Source organism: Lindgomyces ingoldianus (assembly GCF_010093535.1).
Source record: "Lindgomyces ingoldianus strain ATCC 200398 unplaced genomic scaffold BDR25scaffold_62, whole genome shotgun sequence".
In the NCBI taxonomy this organism is placed as follows: Eukaryota; Fungi; Ascomycota; class Dothideomycetes; order Pleosporales; family Lindgomycetaceae; genus Lindgomyces; species Lindgomyces ingoldianus.
In genome coordinates, this window is record NW_022985223.1 from 305,841 (window position 1) to 326,978 (window position 21,138).

Sequence of the window (21,138 nt, forward strand, 5' to 3'; positions counted from 1 at the left end):
CCTCTCGTCACATCTCCGTCTCCTGAATGTCATGAGACGTCGACTCGAGTACACTTCTGATCGACGCTGCCCTCCATCCCCTTCACTTTATATTGCATACACCCACCTTTCCTGCATATGTCCTTCCTTCCTTTACCTCTTCCATGCTTCCTTCTTCCAATATGCTGCGTGAAAGCATCATACTGACTGTCCCTCAAGCGGACGCGCTCTTCACACCTCCCTCTTCCTACTCTCCTCAGAAGACCTTATCGAGGCTGGACCTTCGGTTGGACTCACACTCTGACGATAGTTTAGACACTGATCTCTTTGGAAACGGTGTCAGCATGGCCGGAACCGGCTCGCCTGCACCATACATCAAAGAAGAGGTTGACGACTTGACGTTCAGCCCTAACCAATATATGACACACAACGGTTTCAACATGAACCAGCAACAATTTAGCACTGCACATGAGAACGTCGGTGGAATCAACCCATCTGACCTCACCATGGGGACAAACTTCAACATGAACCAACAATTTGGTGGTTCCAACAGCTACATCCATGGCGCTGCCAATTTTGGAGATGACGAACTCGCCGATTCTCTGGGTACCTTGGACCAGGCTGGCCAAGGATTCAATGGCTTTGGAGGCCAAGACAACTTAGGACAGCAGGATGGCTTCTTCCACGCCAACGCCAACGCTGGCCATGTGTCCGCAAACCCCCATAACATCAATCAAATCTACTCGAATACGCCCGATGACCTCCCGATTCAAAGTCCATTCGTCCAACCACAGCAGTTCGACTTTTCACAATATCAATCCGCACCACAGCAGCGAATGGGATTCCCTCCAAATATGCACAATGGCACGATAGCTCGACAGCGTATGCCAGCTTCGATGAACCGAAACGGATCCGACAATCGTAGCCCTATGTCTCCAAAGACACCCGCCTTGGGAGGCCTGCACCTTGGTACCCCTGACTCTGGTAGCTTCCCATCCCAACCAATCATGACAAGCGTCCACCGACACCAGAAGAGCGTATCCGGCCAGTGGGACAACACACCAGGCAGCGCTCACTCCTGGATCGACTCGCCTACTCAGTCTCCTCATGCAGCTGCCATCCACCATCAGCAAATATCTGAAGTCCTCCACACCGGAAAACATGCTTCGCTGCCCACCAAGGTAGATATCGGACAGACGCAAGATGCTAAGAAGCGCCGACGCCGCGAGTCTCACAATCTTGTCGAGCGTCGTCGCCGGGATAATATTAATGAGCGAATTCACGACTTGTCCCGACTCGTTCCTCAGCATCGCCTCGAAGATGAGAAGGTTCGAAAACATATCAACAACAACGGACCCATCTCACCCACTCTTGCTGCAAGCGGCATGTCACCACCACAAGCCACTTCCTTGCTGGCTGGTGGCAACGGGAGACGAGCCGCTGGCAACATTACCCAAGGACTCCCCATCGAAGAGAAGGACAAAGGCCCAAACAAAGGCGACATTCTTAATGGGGCTGTCAGCTGGACCCGCGATCTGATGTGGTTGCTTTACAAGAAGATTGAAGAGGTGGATGAACTAAAAGACCGCCTCCGCCAAGTCACTGGTGAGGAGTGGTCCACCGAGGAGACCGAAGAAGATCGCCGGATGCGAACTGAGCTGACTGATGCTGTTGAGAAGAACGGCGTTGAGAAATTCAAGTACTCCCGAGGTCCAGGATCTGGATTGCGAGTGCCGAAGCACACCAACGTTGCCGGTGAGCCTCTCACTCAGATCTCGCCCCAAAGTCTCAGCCCAGGGATGCAGAGCACAGGAAGCGGGTCGAATTCGAATACCAACACGAGCAACAATCAACCACAGTTCTGGATGAACCAACAAGGCAACGGTAGCGGGGGCTCCTTCAGTCTGAAAGAGGAGGATGAATACAACAGCATGGATATGGGTTGAGGTCTACCAATCTTCTCTCTACCTGTCGCAGTCGGAGCGTCGTCTGCATCATTGCCACACCTTTCCAATTCATGATACCCTAAACGATACCCATAAGACCCCTTCTTGCATTAGGTATGCGTATCTGCCAGTACGGGGCTTTGGAGACGAAGACCCTTTGTGCCTTTCCGCACTACAGAGCTTCAATTCTTCCTTGGACCTTTCGACTATTCCCACTGTTACCCTTCGTCACACGGATTCAGCACGCACCGTCTCTCGACTTCAATGCCCTTCGGCACTGCCGTCTCTGCTGGCCACTAGACGGATGAAGTTTGCACTTCCTATTGCACCCACATACCCATCTCCTTGCATAATATCTTCGATCCATATAGCTACCTTCATCATCTCTGGCGTCTCTGGAGTTCTTCATCCACAAGCATGTCCTATGCCTCACGGCAAGATGGTCACATCGACCTCGCCTTTGGTTAGGGTGGGAGTTGTAACGGTTGTTATTTATTCGTTTTACTTGCACTTTTTGTCTGTTAATAGGGATGGAGACTGGGCGCGGTCTTCATCCCGTATACAGGACACTTCGCTCCATTCCCATCATTCATCGACCTTCTCCATATTTCCCCTTCACTCTGCATTCGTCAGGATGATATTGGTATTTTTCCTTTACACACATACTCTACGCTTTCTGCTTTCTCTTTTCTTTTCTTTTCTTTTCTTTTCTTTTCTTTTCTTTTCTTTCTTTTTCATCATGGCGAGCCGAGGCATGTGCATTGGAGCGAGTGTTGAACGGGCGTTTTTGGGAGAACACGACGCACGCCTTGGGTGATGTAGAGATGGAATTTTCTTCTTTTCATTACTGCTATGTACTTACGCCTGTGTTTGTTTTCAGGGATGTGTTTTTCATAGGATTTGCTTTCTTTTTTGAGAGAGAGAGATGGATGGATAAGTGGAGTGATGGATTTGGTCTCATTTCCCTTGTTTGTTCTTACAACAGTTTTAGTTTAGTGGGATATTCGCAATCTCTATCATTGAATAATTGTGCCGAGTGGCCTTCTCATTTCGCCCAGCGCCTAATGCCTACCTTCAGACTCTCAGCCATCTACCCTCAGCCTCTTGGCTTCCTTCATTAGTGAGGGAGACTTTGTGGGAATCTCGATTCAGTATTTCCCTTGAACAGGCCTCGACTAAAATGAGTCAAAGCCTCCCTAACTTCAACCCTGAAACTGTGCACAGTGTACATCTTAAGGAGAACAAGGTATGAAATCTTGCGCTACAATATTTCTAAGATAGATATTTGTCATTGTCTGCCAGAAAAACCCGTGCACACCCTCCCGACCCAAAGCGATTGACACCGATAGCTGAAGGCGTTCTCTAATATGTGTTCTGCGTTCTTTCTCCGCCCGCCACTCATTGCTACCCGAAGCTAGGCGAGACGAGATACATTACAGAGTACGCCACTGGATCTTGCCCTCCAGCGTAACACAGATATCTTGGCCTCGTTCAAAGAAACCAGAGACGAAATTCCCCACCTGGGCGCTAGTTTCGGGGATTATTGAACCGCTGGCCGTTAGCCTGGTTAGCATACAGTCACTGGGTTTTGTCAAGCAGGACGGAAAATGCGGGGGATAGGTGTGAGGGGGAGGGGCGGATGACGGTTTCAGTAGTGGAGCCCCAGTGGAGACTTTGGAGAACTATCCTTTATGCACCGGGATTTGAAAGTAGAAATGACAGCTATCTCTCGATTGTACAGATATCCGAGCTGGGAAACGTATGGCTGGAATCGATATCCGAGCCGTAACACCTTTTCCATCCGAATGCTGAACGAATGTCTCGGCAGCTTAGGCTCAGCTTCTTGGTCATGAGCATATCGATGAACGCAAGGCGTACTGGCATACGCGGGGTTGGAAAGAATAGAGGTTTTGTTAAGGGTACAGAATGTTTAAGACTGCGTTACAGGCGCCGCGGAGTGGGTCATGTTCAAGCCGGAAACGCTTTAAGCTCATGTGCGCGTCGGTGCACGAATACGGAAGCCTACACATAAGTTGGCTACAGATGCAGAGAATGAGCCACGGCGGCCGGAAACAAGGCCGGTTGTCTCTCTTCCTCTATCTCTGTTCCGCAGCGACAAACAAAAGCTTGGCTTGTCGGCGTAGATGTAGTGGGTGGTAGTACGACAGTCGGTTTAGACCGATGTGCTGCAGATGTACGTTTCCGAAACCCTGCAGCGGGAAGGTTCAACACTTTTTGCTCGGAACGGAGGCTTTCCTCCACCTATCGCTCTTCTCTGCATACTCATGTCGGAGTTCGTGCGCGTAAAGTACGCGATAGAATCGTAAGGACACGCACGCACCGGGTTGGGATGTCCGGTCTCTGGTGAATTGATGACAGTTCTGACATGACATCTGCATCGTCACCCATCGAGCCAACATTCGAGCCAACCAATGTATCGAAAACCATAGAGACACGTATATGATAAGAGTGCTTGATATGTGCTATGCTATCGATAAGCTAGTGGCTTTAACAACTACTAACGACCAACAACTATACATGTATGGTCTAGCCCATGTCGAGATAGATGGATGTATGGATGTTATGGTGCGGTGTACCAACCTCTGATTACTTGTCCTCAATCCTCACCACCAACACCACCACCACCACCACCAACGCTAAGGATCTCAACTTCTTTGCTATCGGTGTCGGCATCAACATCATCTGCCGCCCTGGCACAACCCCACTAAACATCCGTCTGCAATCCGCAGGACTCCCCCATCCAGATGACAATGACAGATGCTAAAGATGGCGCTAGTCTGGCTGTCCTGCCCACCGACGTTACCATAGCAAAGTTGAGCATATCATCCGGCGAAGGTCCAAGTGTCTGGGCTGCGGGCGTCGCTGGCCGTTTCAACAACCGGGTTTGTACATTGGAGACACCGAATGGCTTTCTGGCGTAAGTGGCTGGTTCGGTTGCGGTGCGGTGCGGTGCAGTACCGGGCACGGTTCACGGTTAGAGATGCTAGTGTGGGAGGGGAGGTGGTGAGGGGGGTCGAAGCGCTGTGCGACATTACACTGACTTCGCTCCATCGATCGGCGGATCTATTCTTGATGTTGATCATCTACCCGTCTCAGTTGAGATGCCTGATGGGCCAGGCGCCAGTGGGTAGTTCCGCTGCCTGCGGTTGTGTGCTTGTTTGCATATGGATAGTTGGCGAAGGAGAAGTGCACAGAGGTAGAGAGAGGTGAACATGTGAAAGGCAACTGTATACGAGAAGGTGGCTTCTCAATATTAAGACATCATAAGAATATTGATGTGCGCCACAGCACTGGTGCATGGAAGCCTGAAGTGTACGAGTGGGGATGTATCTGTACCGTGGCTCATCTTGGCTCATCCCTCCTTCCAATTGTCGTACATGCACTGCCTCTACATCTCACTGGATGTGGCGTCACCAGATCCCTTCACCCCCTACAGCATCTTGCCCAACCGGCCTGTCACTCCAACCTGTCATCTCCCTTTCCCCCTCCTGAATGCGTCAAAGCATCTCCAGGCCTCAACCTCCTTCGCTCCCAATCCTTCGCCTTTCCCATGCCATATCTGGAGTTGAGACATCTGGGTCGACACTGCAGGAGTCATGTAATGTAACCTGTCAACTGTGCAGTCCTCTGAGAACCACATCCTCCCCAGTCCAGAATGCCTTATTCCCGCAGAGTACGAATATGGGTTGCTGCAAAGGGGTGGAGATGTAGAATTAAAGAGTCAGTTGTGCTCGGCTGTTCGGTACCTACCGAACCCCCTACCAGGACTAAGACCACGACTCTCCATTCCAACGACACGGCTTATCTAGGATGTGCGACGCTCGTCTTGGGTTTGCTGCAGTTGCTGTCGCGATGGGGTTCCAGTCGCAGCGTTGGGGGTCGCTGAAATCGCAGGAGAGGTTGTAGAGGTTGAAGCTGTAGTTGCAAGACTTTGATTGTCGCTGTCATCGCCAAATCCTAGGTTCTTGAATGAGTCAGGGGCCATGAGGTTCCTATCGTAGCATAGAGATGGTCAGTACGATCTCCTCAGAGTGCTCTTTAGGAAATGATGAGCCTCGCTCGGTAGTGGAGCAAGAGACAGTGGATGACGTTAGAGAATCGTAGACGGATGAGGGAGGGTATATGGCAACCTCACAGGCTGAACAAGATGTGTCTGAGCTTCTGCGTTTCATGTCCGGACAAGCAAGGAACGAAGGGGATAGGCCTTCATTTTGTGCTGTTCGAAGAGGATCCCCTATCCTTCACCTTCGTCTGAAACCATCCTGACTCCCTAGTCGGTGTTGGTTTTGACATAACGGTGTCACAAGACTCCCTCACCCTTGATTGGAAATTTGGAGAAAGTGGCTTGAAACACTGTAAAGGACGACGGAGGGGAAGCATGGATGGCGGGCGGCATTCAATAAAGGGGAAGTGTTGGAACGTACCGCTCCATCCGGCACTGTAGATAGGTTTTAGACAGCATGCGACATTCATTATCATTGGTGCCGCGATGGGATCGTATACACTTGAGATACGACGCCATAATGGACTTGCATTCGCCTGGAATGACGTGTTAGCGAGCTGGGCTGTTTTTGCCTTCGATGATCAACCGCCCCGAGAGGTGCTGACTAACCGTCATGATCGAGGGGAAAGGAGCCGCGTTCAGGACTGTAAATGCATCAGAGCTTATTTAATGTGTATACATTTGTCATTTGTTAAATCGCATCGATAGCGCTATCCCGCCAGGAGGAAGTAATGGGAAAGCGCATTTCGAGAAAGCTGGGACAAACGTACGGCGTTGGCTTTTGGATCTTCTGTCCGCCACCAGGACCTCCAAAAGCACTCATTTTCGTTCGAAGCAATCAATTGGCTTCAGAAGGATCTTCGAATAAGGACAAATTCGGGTGGGGGCAGGTTCAATGGCAGCGTTGAGCAGTTCGTGATAGTTTCTGAGTGGAGCGAACTCAGAATAAAGACGGCGCGGCCCGGTGGTCCGTGCGATGTAGCGCTCATTATCCTTGCAGCCCTACTGTGCGAGTTCCGACACTCCATACCATCACCTTTACCCTTGATTCGATAGCTTCGTCTATTGCAACCGCCCTTCGTGAGAATTGCTGCAGTGGTCGAGGGGCTACCTGGAGGATTTGGCCTTGCTAAAATTCTGCTCAGCCTAGGCGACTAGCACATAGGTACCGTACTCCAACGCACAATTTATCTTTGCCACTTACGAGGTTCAACATCTAGGAGCAGAGGGCCCTGAGGGATGTTCCGAAGAGTCTTTCTCCTCGGCTCAAGTAGCTGAGGGTAACTCTAGCTTGACTTCTGAAGCCACTAATCTTTGACCGAGGCCTTGACTGGATGCACAATACGGACTCTTCGAATCACCTAGTGTGTATAGTAATGGACTGCAAGCCCGGTGCCGTTCGGGAGGGGGAGCACGATTTTATGTGGCAATGCTATTCTCATCCATATGCAATCATGTCAAACTGAGTATCATCTGCCTCCCCGCTTAGTATCGGAAGTTGAAGACCCAAGAACCGGGTGAACTATGGTCTAGTTCAAACTACGTGTTCGGGAATAAGTGAAAACGGGGACCGATGATGTATTCATATCATTGCTTTTTGGCTAGGCGAAAGGGAAACTTTGATATGGTATCTCGTCATGTTTGACGTAGAACTGGATGAAAATATCTTGTTTATCTTTTAAGGATTTCATGTATCTTTAGCGGCTGCTAGAGAGCTAAACTTAGTCTACTATGACTCATAGCTATGTCAGAGCGCATCCGGACAAATATGTGGTTGGGGTGGTTTTCGGCTTCGAACTCTAGACCGTATCATGATCTTTGGACATCGTTTCCATAGGGTATCTCGTCATTTCTGCTCGAGTCTATGGTTGAACACAATCATTCTCTAATGCGCTACTACGTTTCACCTACTGCAACGCACAAAATTCAATTAAACTTTAATGAGAAGTGCGAAAGGATTTCCGCATATGTCTCTTTGGTATGTATCCTTCCGTCTATCATTTCATACCACCACTTCAGAGCAAAACCACAATTTCAACATATTCAACTTCACGGAATTCACCAACAACAACCTCTCGCTATCGCGGGTACCCTCCAACTCACCTTACTGATGGCCATCCCCGCCGCCCAGCCACCAGACCTAATCTATCTCCCAGCGGCGCCTCCTCTTCTCCTACTGCAAACCCACATATCAGGAACTACAGAAGCATCGAGCAGATCGTGGATAAGAATATCAAGCAACCCTACGACAACCTCAGGCCCGGACAATCTCCACCCAACTTGGTGACCCAGTGCGTAGACTCTTGCGTCGGCCTCGTGAAGAACTAGTGTTATTATGCTAAGCAGGCCGAGGAGAGGTGCCAGTCGAAGAATGTCAAGAACTGTAACCTTGAATGGGCACGAGTTATGAGAGGAGTCATGTGTTGTAGACTGAGGGTCTGAGGAGCTGTATGATTTATATAATATCGATGGACGCCAAGCCTAAGGCTAATTGTGTAGCCCATCGTAGAGCCTTTCGGCTTACAAGAGCACTTGTGAGAAAAGCTGCAGGGGCGTGGAGAAGATGGCTTTTGATCTTTTGCTGGAGGTGAGATATTCGGGGCCCTAATCCGTAATGTCAGGGTATCTTCAACCGTGATTTTACCCCCGACTATTACTCGATTCACCATGAACGAGAATTAGCAGGGGGATTTTCATGCACCTAACAATTCGCACCAAGAAGCCTGGAGAATTTTGAGGCCACTAGCGAAGATAGCCTAAGTTCCACACTATTTAGCAGTGCGGCGAGCTAGTGGGAGCTTTCGTAATGACACGGACACTAAAGCAATTAACGGCGTATCCGTGTCCAACATGATAATACCGGCATGCGGCTGAAGAGAAATGCTACTGAACCTACAAACTCACTCCATGGAACCAATCCAGATAACCTGTCTTGGTACTAGCGTACCATAGCAACAAATAACGGTGCGGTCACGCCTTCGGAAAATATCTCATATCTCCCCTCAACACATGACATTGAGGCCTCATAAGCGGTCTACCTTGCTAAAACTACTGTTTCGGAACCAATTAAAGTGATTCAACGTTTTAGAGAGCCTGCTGTGGAGGAGGTTTCCCTTCCATAATATTCATAACAATCCCTTTAGTGTCCTCTAGTGTTCTCATTTGGCTAGCCGTTGGAATTACTCAGGATTTCCTCAGCTATCGTTTTGCCTTCTTCTCATCCTCCCTCTCCTTCTGTCTTCTTAAACCGACAAAATGCATTGCGTTACGGCACTTTCTGTTGCTCTGCTGATAATAGCCGCCCAAGCCGTTCCTCGCATCAGATCTCATACGGCTAATGGCGAATCCAGCCTAAAAATTGATGCCTTTCCTACAAACATATCATTGCCGGCCTCCAAGGATGAGTCCTTGTACAGCCTGTCTACAATCAGCTCTATCGTCTACAAGACATACACCAAGACTACAATGAGCTGGCTTCAGGAAGCGGTTATTACTGTATATCCTTCCAGCACTTCCTTTTCGTCTCGAATTCCTTTCACCATGGTCCCAACTGAGTCCACCGCATCAGTGCCAGAGCCCTTTCATTCTGGAGTGACTCCAGTGGGGGGCGACGATGAAAATGAGACCACGGCCACGAACACGATTACATCAGTTTCTGCTCCCAACCTCTCTGCCGCTACGGCTTCCTCTAATTGGATCACTAAGTGGATCTCCAATTACAATAAGGAGACGTGGTCTACGACCACCACCATGACTACCTCAAACAAAAACGACCGTATCATTAGCTGGGTCTCAGATTTCAAAAAAGCTAATGGGCTTATGGACGCCAAGCTCAAGAACTCTCAAGCCCCCACTTCGAGCCCTACTTCGACTCCGGATTCGGATGGCATAGCGTTTGCCTCCTCAGTCGTTAGGTATGCTCTTCTAATTAGCAAACCAACTAGTGTTCCAGCTAGCACTTCCACTGACGCTCCTAGCAATAATTCTACGAGTAATTCGACTAGTGCTTCTTCGAGTACTCCAATCGGCTCCCAGGTACTGGCCCAAACTTCTGCTGAACGAACGGCTCTCCCAACCACACACCCAGACACTAACTACTCCGTCTCCTTCAACGACGAGCTCGCTGAGCGCATTAAAGAAGAGGCGTGCGGCTGGTACTGCAAAGGACAAGCCGGCCCAGCACTGTTGGACGAGTGCTTTGTGGATTGTATCCAAGCATGGGATGGACCCACGGGAGAAGCGGATACCATTGCCGAAACGACTTCAACATCGCTCACGTCCTCACCCTTACCCTCGCCCACAGCCACTGAAGAATCCGTGACGAAATTCGACTTGTTCATCGACTGCTACCATACCTGCAAAAAATTTAAAGATCCGTGGGTCAATGATGAACAATGCCTCAAAATCTGTGCCGGTCGATATCCTGGTATCTTTTTCTGACTCTGACTTGATGAAGTTGTGATGACTGGATTGATGATGGATGTAGAGGGTGGTTTTGGTTGTGTCTCCAAGCGGTGTGCTCAACTGAGTAAGATGAGGAGAAGACGGTAACCTAGTCAAGCATGCATCACCGTCTAAGTTTATAGAAACTAGGTAGTATAGTATGGCATTGCAGTGTTTCGAGAGGCGTTGGTGGAAAGTATTTGGGTCTTGGAGGTTGGCGAATGTCTTCATTGGCATGTAATGGTAGAACGATAGTTTTTCAGGTAGTAATTGAATCCTTAAAGTGTAGAGAGAGTAAGTGAAGAGGGTCGTGATCACATGTTGAGACAAGTAGCTCAAGCCGCATGTCAAATGACGTAGGGAAAGCTCCGTCCTTCTGTATCAATGGTCTTTGATCTAAGAATTTCTATCTCGCGATTAATCGTCATGGTTATGTTTGAAGCTGAGGACCTGATGTTAAGGAGATGATCAAGGTACAGTGACCACGTGATCTGAACTGAAAGGTCTGACACGTGAAGCGGATAATCTTCGGACCGAATATTACGGACACGCCATTGGTTGTCTCGAAGCCCATAACTAGCACAGAAATTGTCCTCCACTTCTCCTTCAAGCTCTATATAATGGCCCCCCCATCAAGAGCCCGATCTCTCGGCAAAACCGCTTTCCCCATCACGTTCTCTAAGCTCAAAACGGCTACGTACTATGATAATCCCCGCCCCGCTGTCCCCGTCTCACAATCCCATTACATCCGCACATTATCCTGGAATGCACCTGGCACGTTGATCGCGACCGGAGCCCCCGATCGCACCTTACGGATATGGAATCCTGAAAAGACAAACTACAAGAACTCAACAGAGCTGCGCGGCCACCAGGGTGCTGTCGAACGCGTCGCTTTCCACCCACTCAACGAACATGAATTAGCGAGCTGTAGTTCCGACGGTTTGCTGAAGTTCTGGGATGTCCGGTCGAAGGCTAGTGTGGGGGAGGTGAAGGTTGGAGGCGAGCCTTTTATGCTAGCTTGGACCCCGGATGGGAGTGAGATTGTTGCTGGGAGGAAGGATAATATTCTTGTCCCTGTGGACCGAGCCGCGCTCAAAGCTATTGCCGAGCACCCCCAAAGCGTACAAACGAATCAGAGCACGTTTGATTGGTCTGGGAAACATCTCTTTGTTACAAATGGTGAAGGTTGCGTTAAGATCCTCGACTATCCGTCCTTCGAAACAACACTCACCCTCACCGCTCACACGTCATCCTGTTACGCCATCTCAATGTCACCGAGCGGAGAATATCTGGCCATAGGAGGGGGCGACGCGCTTGTTACTTTGTGGGACACGCAAGAATGGATGTGTCCTCGGACATTGAATATCGAGGGCGCTGTGAAGAGTGTGGATTTTTCGTTTGATGGGAGCTATGTCGTGGCCGGCTCTGATGAACAGAAAAAGCTTCAGATTGCGCATGTGGAGTCTGGGGAGTATGTTCATACAGTCGATCTCAATCACTCGGCTGTGAGCGTTGCGTGGCATCCGTGTCGGTATGTTCTCGCTTATTCGGCGGATGCTCAGGGTTTGAAGATCATCGGCGGTATCTAGCGTCGTACAATTCTTTTGAGAATCTTCGGGAAGGCTCAACATTCAAGGCGTTTGGCGGAAGCTAGGTAAAGGAAGATACCCTATCGTATTGGATTGTCTATTCTGTGATTTCACTCTAGTGTACTTTTCCCTCCCTTATCCTCGCATCGAAACATATCAGGCCAGCTACATGGTACTCCTACCCACTGAAACTGTCTCTGCAACGAATCAATATACCATATTGGTATTTTTGTTCATGGGCCGCTAGCCTTCTTCCGGATTTAGTGGCTCTCGGCGTCCACCGGTCAATAACGGCATTCTCATACAGGAACGGTTCGGAACAGAAAGCACCGAAGACATCAGACTCATGCTTTGGCTTCATCAGTTCATTTTCTCTCCATCCTATACACCCAAACACCGGAAATTCACGACAAATACTGGCAATGGATGTTCAAGTACCACTTGACCCCACAAGCCTCTTCTCCTCAAAGGGATTGGTTGTCGTTATTACTGGCGGCGGAAGTGGTAGGTAGTCTTTTTGTCCAAAGGTACCCCACTATGTATCCAACCCTTACAACTTTACGCTTACTTTCAGCACAAGAATCTCTTTCAACTGACAAAGCATGCAGGAATCGGTCTAGCCATTGCCTCCGCCCTCCACCAAAATGGCACTTCCAAGATCTACCTTCTTGGCCGTCAAATTGGGACGCTCGAAAACGCAATTAAAACACTCGAAACATCTCCCTCAGCCCCAAATCCATCCACCATTCTCGTTCCAATATCTTGTGATGTAACCTCCCAAGACTCCATCTCCGCCGCGGTATCTAAAATCACATCTGACACCGGCTATGTCGACGTCCTCATTAACAATGCTGGTGTCACGGGCCCACGGAACGGCTCTGAACTGTACAAAGCTGAATCGATAACCGAGCTGCGGGATACCATGCTCAAAGACTGGGACGGTTGGGAATCGACTATGGCGATCAATACATCCTCCATCATCGGGGTATCCGCAGCCTTCCTACCGCTCCTCGAAGTAGCAAATACGCGGCGCGGATGGCAACCGGGAAAAATCTCTACTCTCGGCACCGCACGCCAACAGGACGCTTCCACCTTGTCGAACATCGGCGCCGACTCCGATGACGACCGCCTTTCCCACATCATAACCATCGCCAGTATCGCATCCTTCATGCGGTACTCCACTGCGGGCCTCGCCTACAACGCGTCCAAAGCTGGTGCCTTACATCTCAGCAAAATGCTCGCATCCATCCTATCTCCGTGGGGGATCCGTAGTAATGTCGTCTGTCCCGGTCCATATCCGAGCGAGATGACAGCGGGGGGAAAGACAGTGTTTGGGACGGATGAGATTCCCCAAGGACGACCGGGGAATATTAATGATGTTGCGGGGTTAATATTATTTTTAGTTGGGAAAGGAGGGGGGTACATTAATGGGACGGTGCAGGTTACGGATGGGGGGCGGTTGGGGGTTTGGCCTGGTACATATTGAGTGGAAGGAGGAAGTTTTGGTGGGGGATTTGGCGGGATTCTTCATACACAACGAAATACATCCCTTACTGCAAATTGTGTAAAAAAGCTTTGAGACTGCTTGGAGGTTTCAATTAAGATATGAAAGAGAGTTAGCCTTAAGACCGATATGGAAGTAAATGTGAAAATTCACGTGATTTGACTTATAAGGACTGGAGGGGCTTGTCCTGAAGCGTGTTAGCTCTTACACTCGTCTGTGGTTCGACTTCAACCTTGGAAACCTCTGGCGTCGAACATGCACTCATCAAGCACAGAATCTATGAAGAGTTTACCCAGCACACATAAAGTCTATTAGCGCACCTAAATTGCAAACCAATACGGATTGAAGATCATGTATAGCCGCTTGCTCGATACTCTCCTTTCCAATAGAACCAACCCAAGGAATCTAAGGAGCGATATCGGTGTTGCGGAGTTTACCTTGTCTGTTCATCTGCCATGATATGCCCTGATGTTTGATTTACTTACTGTTAATGCTTCTTCCGTCCTGGTGCTAACCTTCAAGATCCAAAGAGTCTTACACTCATTAATGTACCTGCTAAACAATCTTGCCTATCTCCCGAGTGTATTGGCCAGGGCAGGCCAAGACGACGATCAAGACGGCGGTCTAGACGGATATTGATACTACGGCCAGGACCATGGCGACCAAAGGAACGACTATAAATATGATGGATATTCGACATTACCCTTATCGACGCATAGCCCACGTATCAAGGAAACAAGGCTAAAGACTGAGCGGGGTGAGTTTGCGTTTTATATATTAAATAAAAAAAATCTTAACAACCACGTTCGAAACCTATTGGTGAGTGGAAGAATCTGCTGAAATCCCAACTTAATTCGCTCAAGGTTGCCAGCAGGGAGGTCTGATGAAGGCGAGATTTGTAACAAATAACCTCCACTCAAGACCTCCAGAAGCAGTAGCCATCACTATCCTTTCTTGGTCTCACCCGAATCTGAAGTACCTCTATGCGACCTGGAGTAATTCTTCCTCTACAGTCAATTATGTGCCACCTCCTATTGGCAACGTCTGTAATTCAACGTACGAACCCACCATTTGGAACTGGATATTGCGGCCATGAATTAACGCTGGCCCATAATATCCTTATTGGATGCCCTAGCTTTACATGGCCTATCTTAGGTGCATCCTGAGAACTCAAGAGTCTGCATCTGGGCTTGGACTCTGATATTCCGAGTATCAGAAGAGCTACAGTCACTGACCCGCTGGCGTAGTGTGGATTAACACTGGATCCGCTGTCTTTACACATGTACTCTAGCAACATCGAACATCATTGGAGCGTGTTCGACTTCGCTTAATTTTGCAAACCATGTCCCAATTTGCGCTAACCTGGCATTCAATTTCCCTAGGATGCTGTTGAAAACGAAAGATGAGATCCACTAACGTATTCCTTGGTATGTGTGTCCTTTTTTTATTGTCTCTTGCACTAATATCTGGTTGCAGTGCTCGCTGAGGCACCTCCCGCGTCCTCGAACTATTCATCTCAGTCATAGCAAGCAGTGTAAGCCCGGTTTCCATCCACAAGTCTTGCGAGTTTCCTGTTCAGATATCTTGTCCACCACTACCTTGTCTAGACCTTCGAGTTCTTGTTATCGGAGTGGACTAGATATCTAGGAGATCTAGGACGTGAAAAAATATCACCTCTCAGGCCCATTGAAGAATGGGTTTGGGCCAACCCAATTTGTCAAGGGTCGACAGACAAACGTTGACGAGAATAAGTGTAGACCGTTGCTGTACCTTTCAGTCTGCCATGACTAAGGGATCGAGAGGTTTATTTTGACATTCTGGATTATGATCCAGAGAATCAGTGGTGGAGTGGTGGCTACCTTGGCATACCCGTGACGAGTAACCCTAGGAGCATTAGCTTTATTTACACCATTTTGGGCTTGCTGGAAGCTTGGAGCCTGAAAGTTAGCGAGATTATGATTTGCTTGGACACATCCATTCGACATGATTTACTGCACTGTTCTTAGTCATTTACCGCAGAAAGACAGCATTTTAGTGCGGCTTCATTGCATCAGAATTTCGAGGGTTTGAAGTTCTCCTTCAGATATTTACCTGGACCACCCCCAAAAAGAGACGTTGATGAATTTATCAATGCCAATGGCAATCCAGCATGATCATTGCTAAATTTATGAGGGATGTTACAATCGGATTTTTTGGAAGCTGCGTTTAGAGGTAAGTACGACCAGGGATTCTGAACCTCGGCAAAAAGTCGTCAATGAATGTCATTACAAATCAACTGTGGTACTTACTCCAAGTTTAGGTATCACAACCTCACGATTTCCTTCTACTATTATTTTCATAGATTAGGTCCATTTCCATCTCGTCCTATAGAAGTCTACACCTGTTGTTATATCTCGCGACGCTCTTCTGGACTCGTCAGTTGCAATTGCCGTTTCTATATCCACACACAGCCAACTCTAATTACGTGAAAAAAGACTTTTTCATCTACATCTCTGCTACCAAATTTCTCCTTCAAAGATGGCACCGCCGAATCTAAATATCGGAGTCCCTAACCTCCCCTACTTTACCCCACAACACGCCATCTCCCCTGGAACACCTTTCCCCTCCACTACCAGCAAATCCACCCCGATTCCAACCCTCTTCACGCCCCTCCAAATCCGCTCTATCACCCTGCGCAACCGCATCATCGTAGCACCTATGTGTCAATATAGCACTGCATGCACCGGACCCGAAACTGGCGCACTCACAAACTACCACATCGCAACCCTCGGGCACTATGCGCTCAAAGGTGCCGGACTCGTATTCATCGAAGCAACGGGCGTCCAGCCCCATGGTCGGATTTCGCCGAACTGTCCGGGGCTTTGGGATGATGCGCAAATTGCAGCCCTGAAGCGTGTTGCGGATTTTGTGAAGAGTCAGGGGAGTGTGTGTGGGATTCAGTTGGCGCATGCGGGACGCAAGGCGAGCACGGTTGCGCCGTGGGTTGCGGCGAGAGGGGGAGATGGGATGAAGAAGGTTAGTGTACGGGCGACGAAGGAGGTTGGTGGGTGGCCTGGGGATGTTGTGGGTCCGATGGGTGGGGAGGGGGAGGCTTGGGATGGCAAGAGTGAGAGTGATGAGAATGGGGGATTTTGGGCACCAAGAGCGTTGACGGAAAAGGAGATTGACGCGCTGGTCGGGGACTTTGCGAGTGCGGCGAGGAGGGCTGTGAAGGCCGGTGTGCAGGTCGTGGAGATTCATGCGGCTCATGGGTATTTGTTGCATCAGTTTCTAAGCCCAGTTACGAATCGTAGAACAGATCGGTATGGCGGGTCGTTTGAGAACAGGATTCGGTTGCTGGTTGAAGTTATGCAGGCTGTCAGAAATGCAATGCCGTCCGAACTCCCGCTTTTCCTGCGAATCAGCTCGACCGAGTGGCTGGAAGGGTCGGAGCTTGGGAAGCAGTATGGGAGTTGGGATGTCGAGAGTTCACTAATTCTGGCAAAGATGTTGCCGGCACTGGGCGTCGATCTCCTGGACGTGAGTTCCGGTGGGAATTCGCCCATGCAGAGTATTAATATGTATGAGTCGAAGGATTATCAGACGCGTATTGCGGCGAGGATTAGGGGTGAGATGAAAAAAGAAGGGCTGAATTTGTTGATTGGAGCTGTTGGGTTGATTACAGAGGCAGAACAGGCGAGAGACATTGTTGAAGAAGGCGGTGCGGTAGGCCAGGCTGGAGAGAATGGGTCAATTGACCTAGAGGCAAAGGTTGCAGTAGAAATGACGGAGGGAAAAGGTGGACGTGACCCAATGGCTGATGTCATTCTAGTTGCGAGGCAGTTTATGAGGGAGCCGGAGTGGGTGTTGAAGGTGGCTTGGAAACTGGGGGTTGATATTGCGTGGCCGAGCCAGTTTTTGAGAGTTAGGTTCCCCAAGTTGTAGGAGATGCAGATAAATAGGGCGTAGATGATGAGAGACCTGACAGGAATAGCGATAGCATTTTCTTATGAAGCGGACGTGGCAAGATGATGGACACATCACCGTTGCTCCTAAACCGGAGCTTGTGTAGTTGGCAGGAATCCCCTTTTTTCCTTTTTTCTTCTTTTTTTTGGCCCGTCTATCTCTTTCACAATTACAATAGGGTGACGGAAGAACTGCAGGAGGCGAGGTCAAGCAACCGAGGTGGGATGGATGGGGCACGTAGGGGAGCTTGATCCCTGCAGAAATTCTCCGAGCTCCCCACCATCTTTCTCTACACCACTGCTCACCTCGCAATAGCACTTTGGGTTTGCGGACAGCTAACACAATCTCTCATAGGCCTCCTGGATACCACCACAGGAGGGGAGATTAAGCCAATTCCCCTTGCTACCCTCGTCTTGGCCTCCAGCGCCTCCTTCATTCCGCCGCAACACGCAACATGTCGCTCCCGCTCCCACCGGCCTCAAACCTCCACGCTATCCTTTTAGTGACCAAATCGCGATCCCTCGGGCCCCGACTCGTATTCCACTACCCTCCGCTCTCCCCATCAGCTGCCGCACTCGCCTCGAACAAAGCTCCAGCGTGGTTCGGCAACCAGACCTCGACCGGCAGCCTTGACGACTCGCACAGCAGCAGCAGCGACTGGGGCAGCAGCACCGAGAACGAAGGCGCCGACGATGACATCGAAGCCGGCAGCAGGACTAGCGGTGGACGAGGCTCAGGACGCACCAGTGCCAGCCACCGAGATCGCGAGAAACACCGACCTAGCGCGGGGGGAGCCTGGGGGAGACAGGACAGTATTGATGAAGAGGACGCGGATCTGGACGACGACGGTGGCAGGAAGACCAATGGCAGCCGGAAAAATCAAGGTGGCGACTACGATTGGAATACGGTGCTTGGTTTCAAGGTCGATGCGCTGGAGAAGATGCTGTGTCCTGCCAACAGGTCCTTCAATAAGCGGAGGTTCGAGCTCGGCGTTGAGAACATCGTCTTCGTTGGCGCGCCCATGTTCGTGAGGGAGGACGGGCTGTGGAAGAAGGCGCGGCGAAAGAAGGACAAGCGTACGCTAGAGGAGAAACAGCAAGCAGAGAATGCTTTAGCTAATCTCCACATTCGCCATCCTGATGAGAAGGTAGTCCATCGCCGGGAAGGTAGTGGTAGCACCAGAACCGGATCGTTCGTCTATCCAGAAGGGTTTGAGCCAGGCTACGGACACGGCATGATCTCGGGCGCACCTTCTGGAGCAGTATCCGAAGCTGGATCAGATACACGCAGCAACTCGACCACAGACAATGGGCCTGACATGACCATGTTCAATGTCGTCTTCGTCCTCAATCCGCCAGCACTCGAGTACCAGCTGCGCGTCAAGTACATGTACGATAACGTCACGCGTAAGTACGCCAAAGCCCTTAAGCACGAACAGGCACGCTTTCAATATGTGTGGAAAGAATCGAAGAAGATTATCAACATCAAGCAGAGAGCGAAGGACAACGGTGACTCTCTCTCTATGGCTTGGCACGAGATCATCAACACTTCACCCTTAGCAAAATCAATTGCAATCATGTTCGACGCTATCTCAAATGACAAGATTGCCCATATTCACTTCGACGCGACATTCAATACCCCATTCCAGATTCCGCAGCCTGACTCCACACCCTATCTCCCGAATGCTTTGGAACCACAGATGCCAGGCCTGTGGCTTACAACCTCAAATGTCATCATCGAAGAAGACAACGACGCCCCAGTAGCCCAACACTCCGCGCTACTGCTCCTCGAGGACACGGAAACACTCGTCAAAGAACTCGAGGGTGACGCCAAAGGAAATACTACAGCCATCGCGTTCTACCTCCGGAACATCGTTCCCACGAAATCGCTGCAAAAGATATCCATCAAACACAACATCCTCGCACAACATATAGAGTACATAGCCAGCCATCTCGTGTACTGGCGCCGGGCACGCTTGATCCCCCCCCTCCACCCCCGAGATACTTACATCTTGTCCCCAAACGCCGACATGGGTGCTTTACAGGCCGCAATTCCCGCTTACGCAACCCGCTTCCCAACGTCACCTCCTCTGTCAAAAATGCTAAGCATGTTATCCGGAAAACCCCGGCCCTACCGAACTTTCATTCCTACGAACGAGCATCGCGAAGCATATATGGACATTCTTGCGTGGTTGATGCGTGGTGGGTGGGTAACGCAACTTCGGACCTTCGCGTGGGTGCGCGTAACCGCTGAAATCAAAGCCGAAGTCGCTCTCGAGTTAGAACGAGAAGCCGCGATCAAGAAAGCAGAGGAAGTGCGTCGACAGGAAATGTCTGACAATGATTCTCTAACAGAGTCAATGTTTTCGGGGACGGATAAGCGGTCTTCGTTCTTGTCTGCGAACAGAGAGAGAGAGAGAGACAGGCCGGGTACCCCATTGAGGAGGAATAGGAGGGAGAGGGAGAGGGAGAGGGAGTTGGATGATGAGCAAATGGACGCTTCGACCATCCTCTCCCCTCGGACGGCATATCGTGGTTCTCCGGCAAGGCCGGCGAGTGATGCGGGGAGTACTAGTAGTAATCGCACGACGATTCCGCTGCCGAGTGTCCCTACTACAAGGCCGATTTCGCCATCTCAAGCGCAAGTTCAAGCGAAACCACATCGCCCCTCTCCACTACATTTGAAAGCGGCATCCCCGAGTCGTGCGCAGAATACACGTTCGCCAACGAATGCTCACAAGCTGCATCTCAATACACACTCGCTATCGCCATCTCTTCCGTCACCACCGACAACCCCGCAAACATACACCCCGAGCTTGGTTTCGTCCCCGCAAAAAGCATCGTCACTTGAAGCGCGCTGGCTTGAGAAAATCGGGCAGACATTCCAAATCCAACATCCCCATATCGCTGACACTAACTCTGCCACTAACCCCGATCCTGCCATCCACGACGCAGTTGTAGGTGTTGGGCTAGGTGAAGAGATCACCGAAAATTGGCCGATATTACTCAAGTATTTTGATGGCAAGCATGCGCTTGAGGATATCGCGGCTAGAGAAGGAATTAAAAGGAAGAGGGTTTGGGGGTGGATTACGGCGGTTAGGGAGGCGGGGTGGTTGGTCGTTGTTAGGCATTGGTGATGAGGGGTTATAGGTAATGGGGTTGGAGCGTTTTCATGGTAGTAGTTGTATGGATTCGGTGGAAATGAGAGGCTTCTGTGTGGGTTGGGGGAATATGGTGATTGGTTATTGGAAACCGAGTTTTGTTTTGTTTTGATACCCTTTCCCCTTTGCTAAGGTAGACGGTTTGGTGGTTTGATCCCACGGCATGCATATTGTCGCAGAGTAGCAGTGCGCACTCCACAGACAACCGACATTGAAAAGTAATAGTCACATCTATCCAGCGTGGCCAACAGTCCGTAGTACGTAACGTAACTACGTGAACGTAGTAATCACGTGAGGCGTACAAACGTAGTCAAAATGTGAGACGTAACTTTTGTACAGTGAATTGCCAAGTACGTACCGTAGTACGGGTCAGAGAGGTCATATTTTGGGAGATTTCCCTCCTGTTTATGGGGCCTAGCAGGAGGAAGCTTTTTAAGCTGCAGTAATAGACTAGGTTATTTCTTAGGATTAAACCTTTAGAAACGCATCTTTAGCTAAAACTTATAGGGTACTTACTTAGAACCGCGCTAACCTTCTTAACGCTATAC

General features: G+C 49.8%; 7 protein-coding genes across 7 annotated transcripts; 5 read left to right on the plus strand and 2 right to left on the minus strand.

The window, feature by feature from the left end:
• Nucleotides 1-161: 161 nt before the first annotated feature.
• On the plus strand, nt 162-1,925 carry BDR25DRAFT_338024 (uncharacterized protein; the record flags this gene model as incomplete). Its single annotated transcript, XM_033693245.1, has 1 exon — nt 162-1,925. The coding sequence occupies one exon, from the start codon at nt 162-164 to the stop codon at nt 1,923-1,925; it is 1,764 nt and encodes a 587-aa protein (XP_033540073.1).
• A 1,404-nt stretch (nt 1,926-3,329) lies between these two features.
• Nucleotides 3,330-4,373, minus strand: BDR25DRAFT_363124 (uncharacterized protein; the record flags this gene model as incomplete). The annotated part of the gene is made up of 8 exons (XM_033696689.1): nt 3,330-3,339; nt 3,375-3,476; nt 3,508-3,612; nt 3,665-3,802; nt 3,849-3,914; nt 3,967-4,156; nt 4,188-4,207; nt 4,267-4,373. 8 exons carry the CDS (start codon nt 4,371-4,373, stop codon nt 3,330-3,332), a joined length of 738 nt encoding a protein of 245 aa, XP_033540074.1.
• A 1,331-nt stretch (nt 4,374-5,704) lies between these two features.
• Nucleotides 5,705-6,853, minus strand: BDR25DRAFT_116410 (uncharacterized protein). Its single transcript, XM_033683644.1, has 4 exons — nt 6,720-6,853; nt 6,559-6,593; nt 6,371-6,485; nt 5,705-5,938 (listed from the first exon to the last, which is right to left on the minus strand). Exons 1-4 carry the CDS (start codon nt 6,770-6,772, stop codon nt 5,752-5,754), a joined length of 390 nt encoding a protein of 129 aa, XP_033540075.1. The 5' UTR covers nt 6,773-6,853; the 3' UTR covers nt 5,705-5,751.
• Nucleotides 6,854-9,204: 2,351 nt separating this feature from the next.
• Nucleotides 9,205-10,389, plus strand: BDR25DRAFT_320237 (uncharacterized protein; the record flags this gene model as incomplete). The annotated part of the gene is made up of 1 exon (XM_033691886.1): nt 9,205-10,389. One exon carries the CDS (start codon nt 9,205-9,207, stop codon nt 10,387-10,389), a length of 1,185 nt encoding a protein of 394 aa, XP_033540076.1.
• Nucleotides 10,390-11,002: 613 nt separating this feature from the next.
• BDR25DRAFT_273644 (WD40 repeat-like protein) lies at nt 11,003-13,467 on the plus strand (the record flags this gene model as incomplete). The annotated part of the gene is made up of 3 exons (XM_033687364.1): nt 11,003-11,973; nt 12,324-12,485; nt 12,590-13,467. The coding sequence occupies exons 1-3, from the start codon at nt 11,013-11,015 to the stop codon at nt 13,465-13,467; spliced, it is 2,001 nt and encodes a 666-aa protein (XP_033540077.1). The 5' UTR covers nt 11,003-11,012.
• A 2,338-nt stretch (nt 13,468-15,805) lies between these two features.
• Nucleotides 15,806-17,457, plus strand: BDR25DRAFT_385053 (NADH-dependent flavin oxidoreductase-like protein). The gene has a single exon (XM_033697910.1). It carries the CDS (start codon nt 16,003-16,005, stop codon nt 17,407-17,409), a length of 1,407 nt encoding a protein of 468 aa, XP_033540078.1. The 5' UTR covers nt 15,806-16,002; the 3' UTR covers nt 17,410-17,457.
• Nucleotides 17,458-17,884: 427 nt separating this feature from the next.
• On the plus strand, nt 17,885-20,566 carry BDR25DRAFT_298576 (uncharacterized protein; the record flags this gene model as incomplete). Its single annotated transcript, XM_033689082.1, has 1 exon — nt 17,885-20,566. One exon carries the CDS (start codon nt 17,885-17,887, stop codon nt 20,564-20,566), a length of 2,682 nt encoding a protein of 893 aa, XP_033540079.1.
• Between the last annotated feature and the right edge of the window lie 572 nt (nt 20,567-21,138).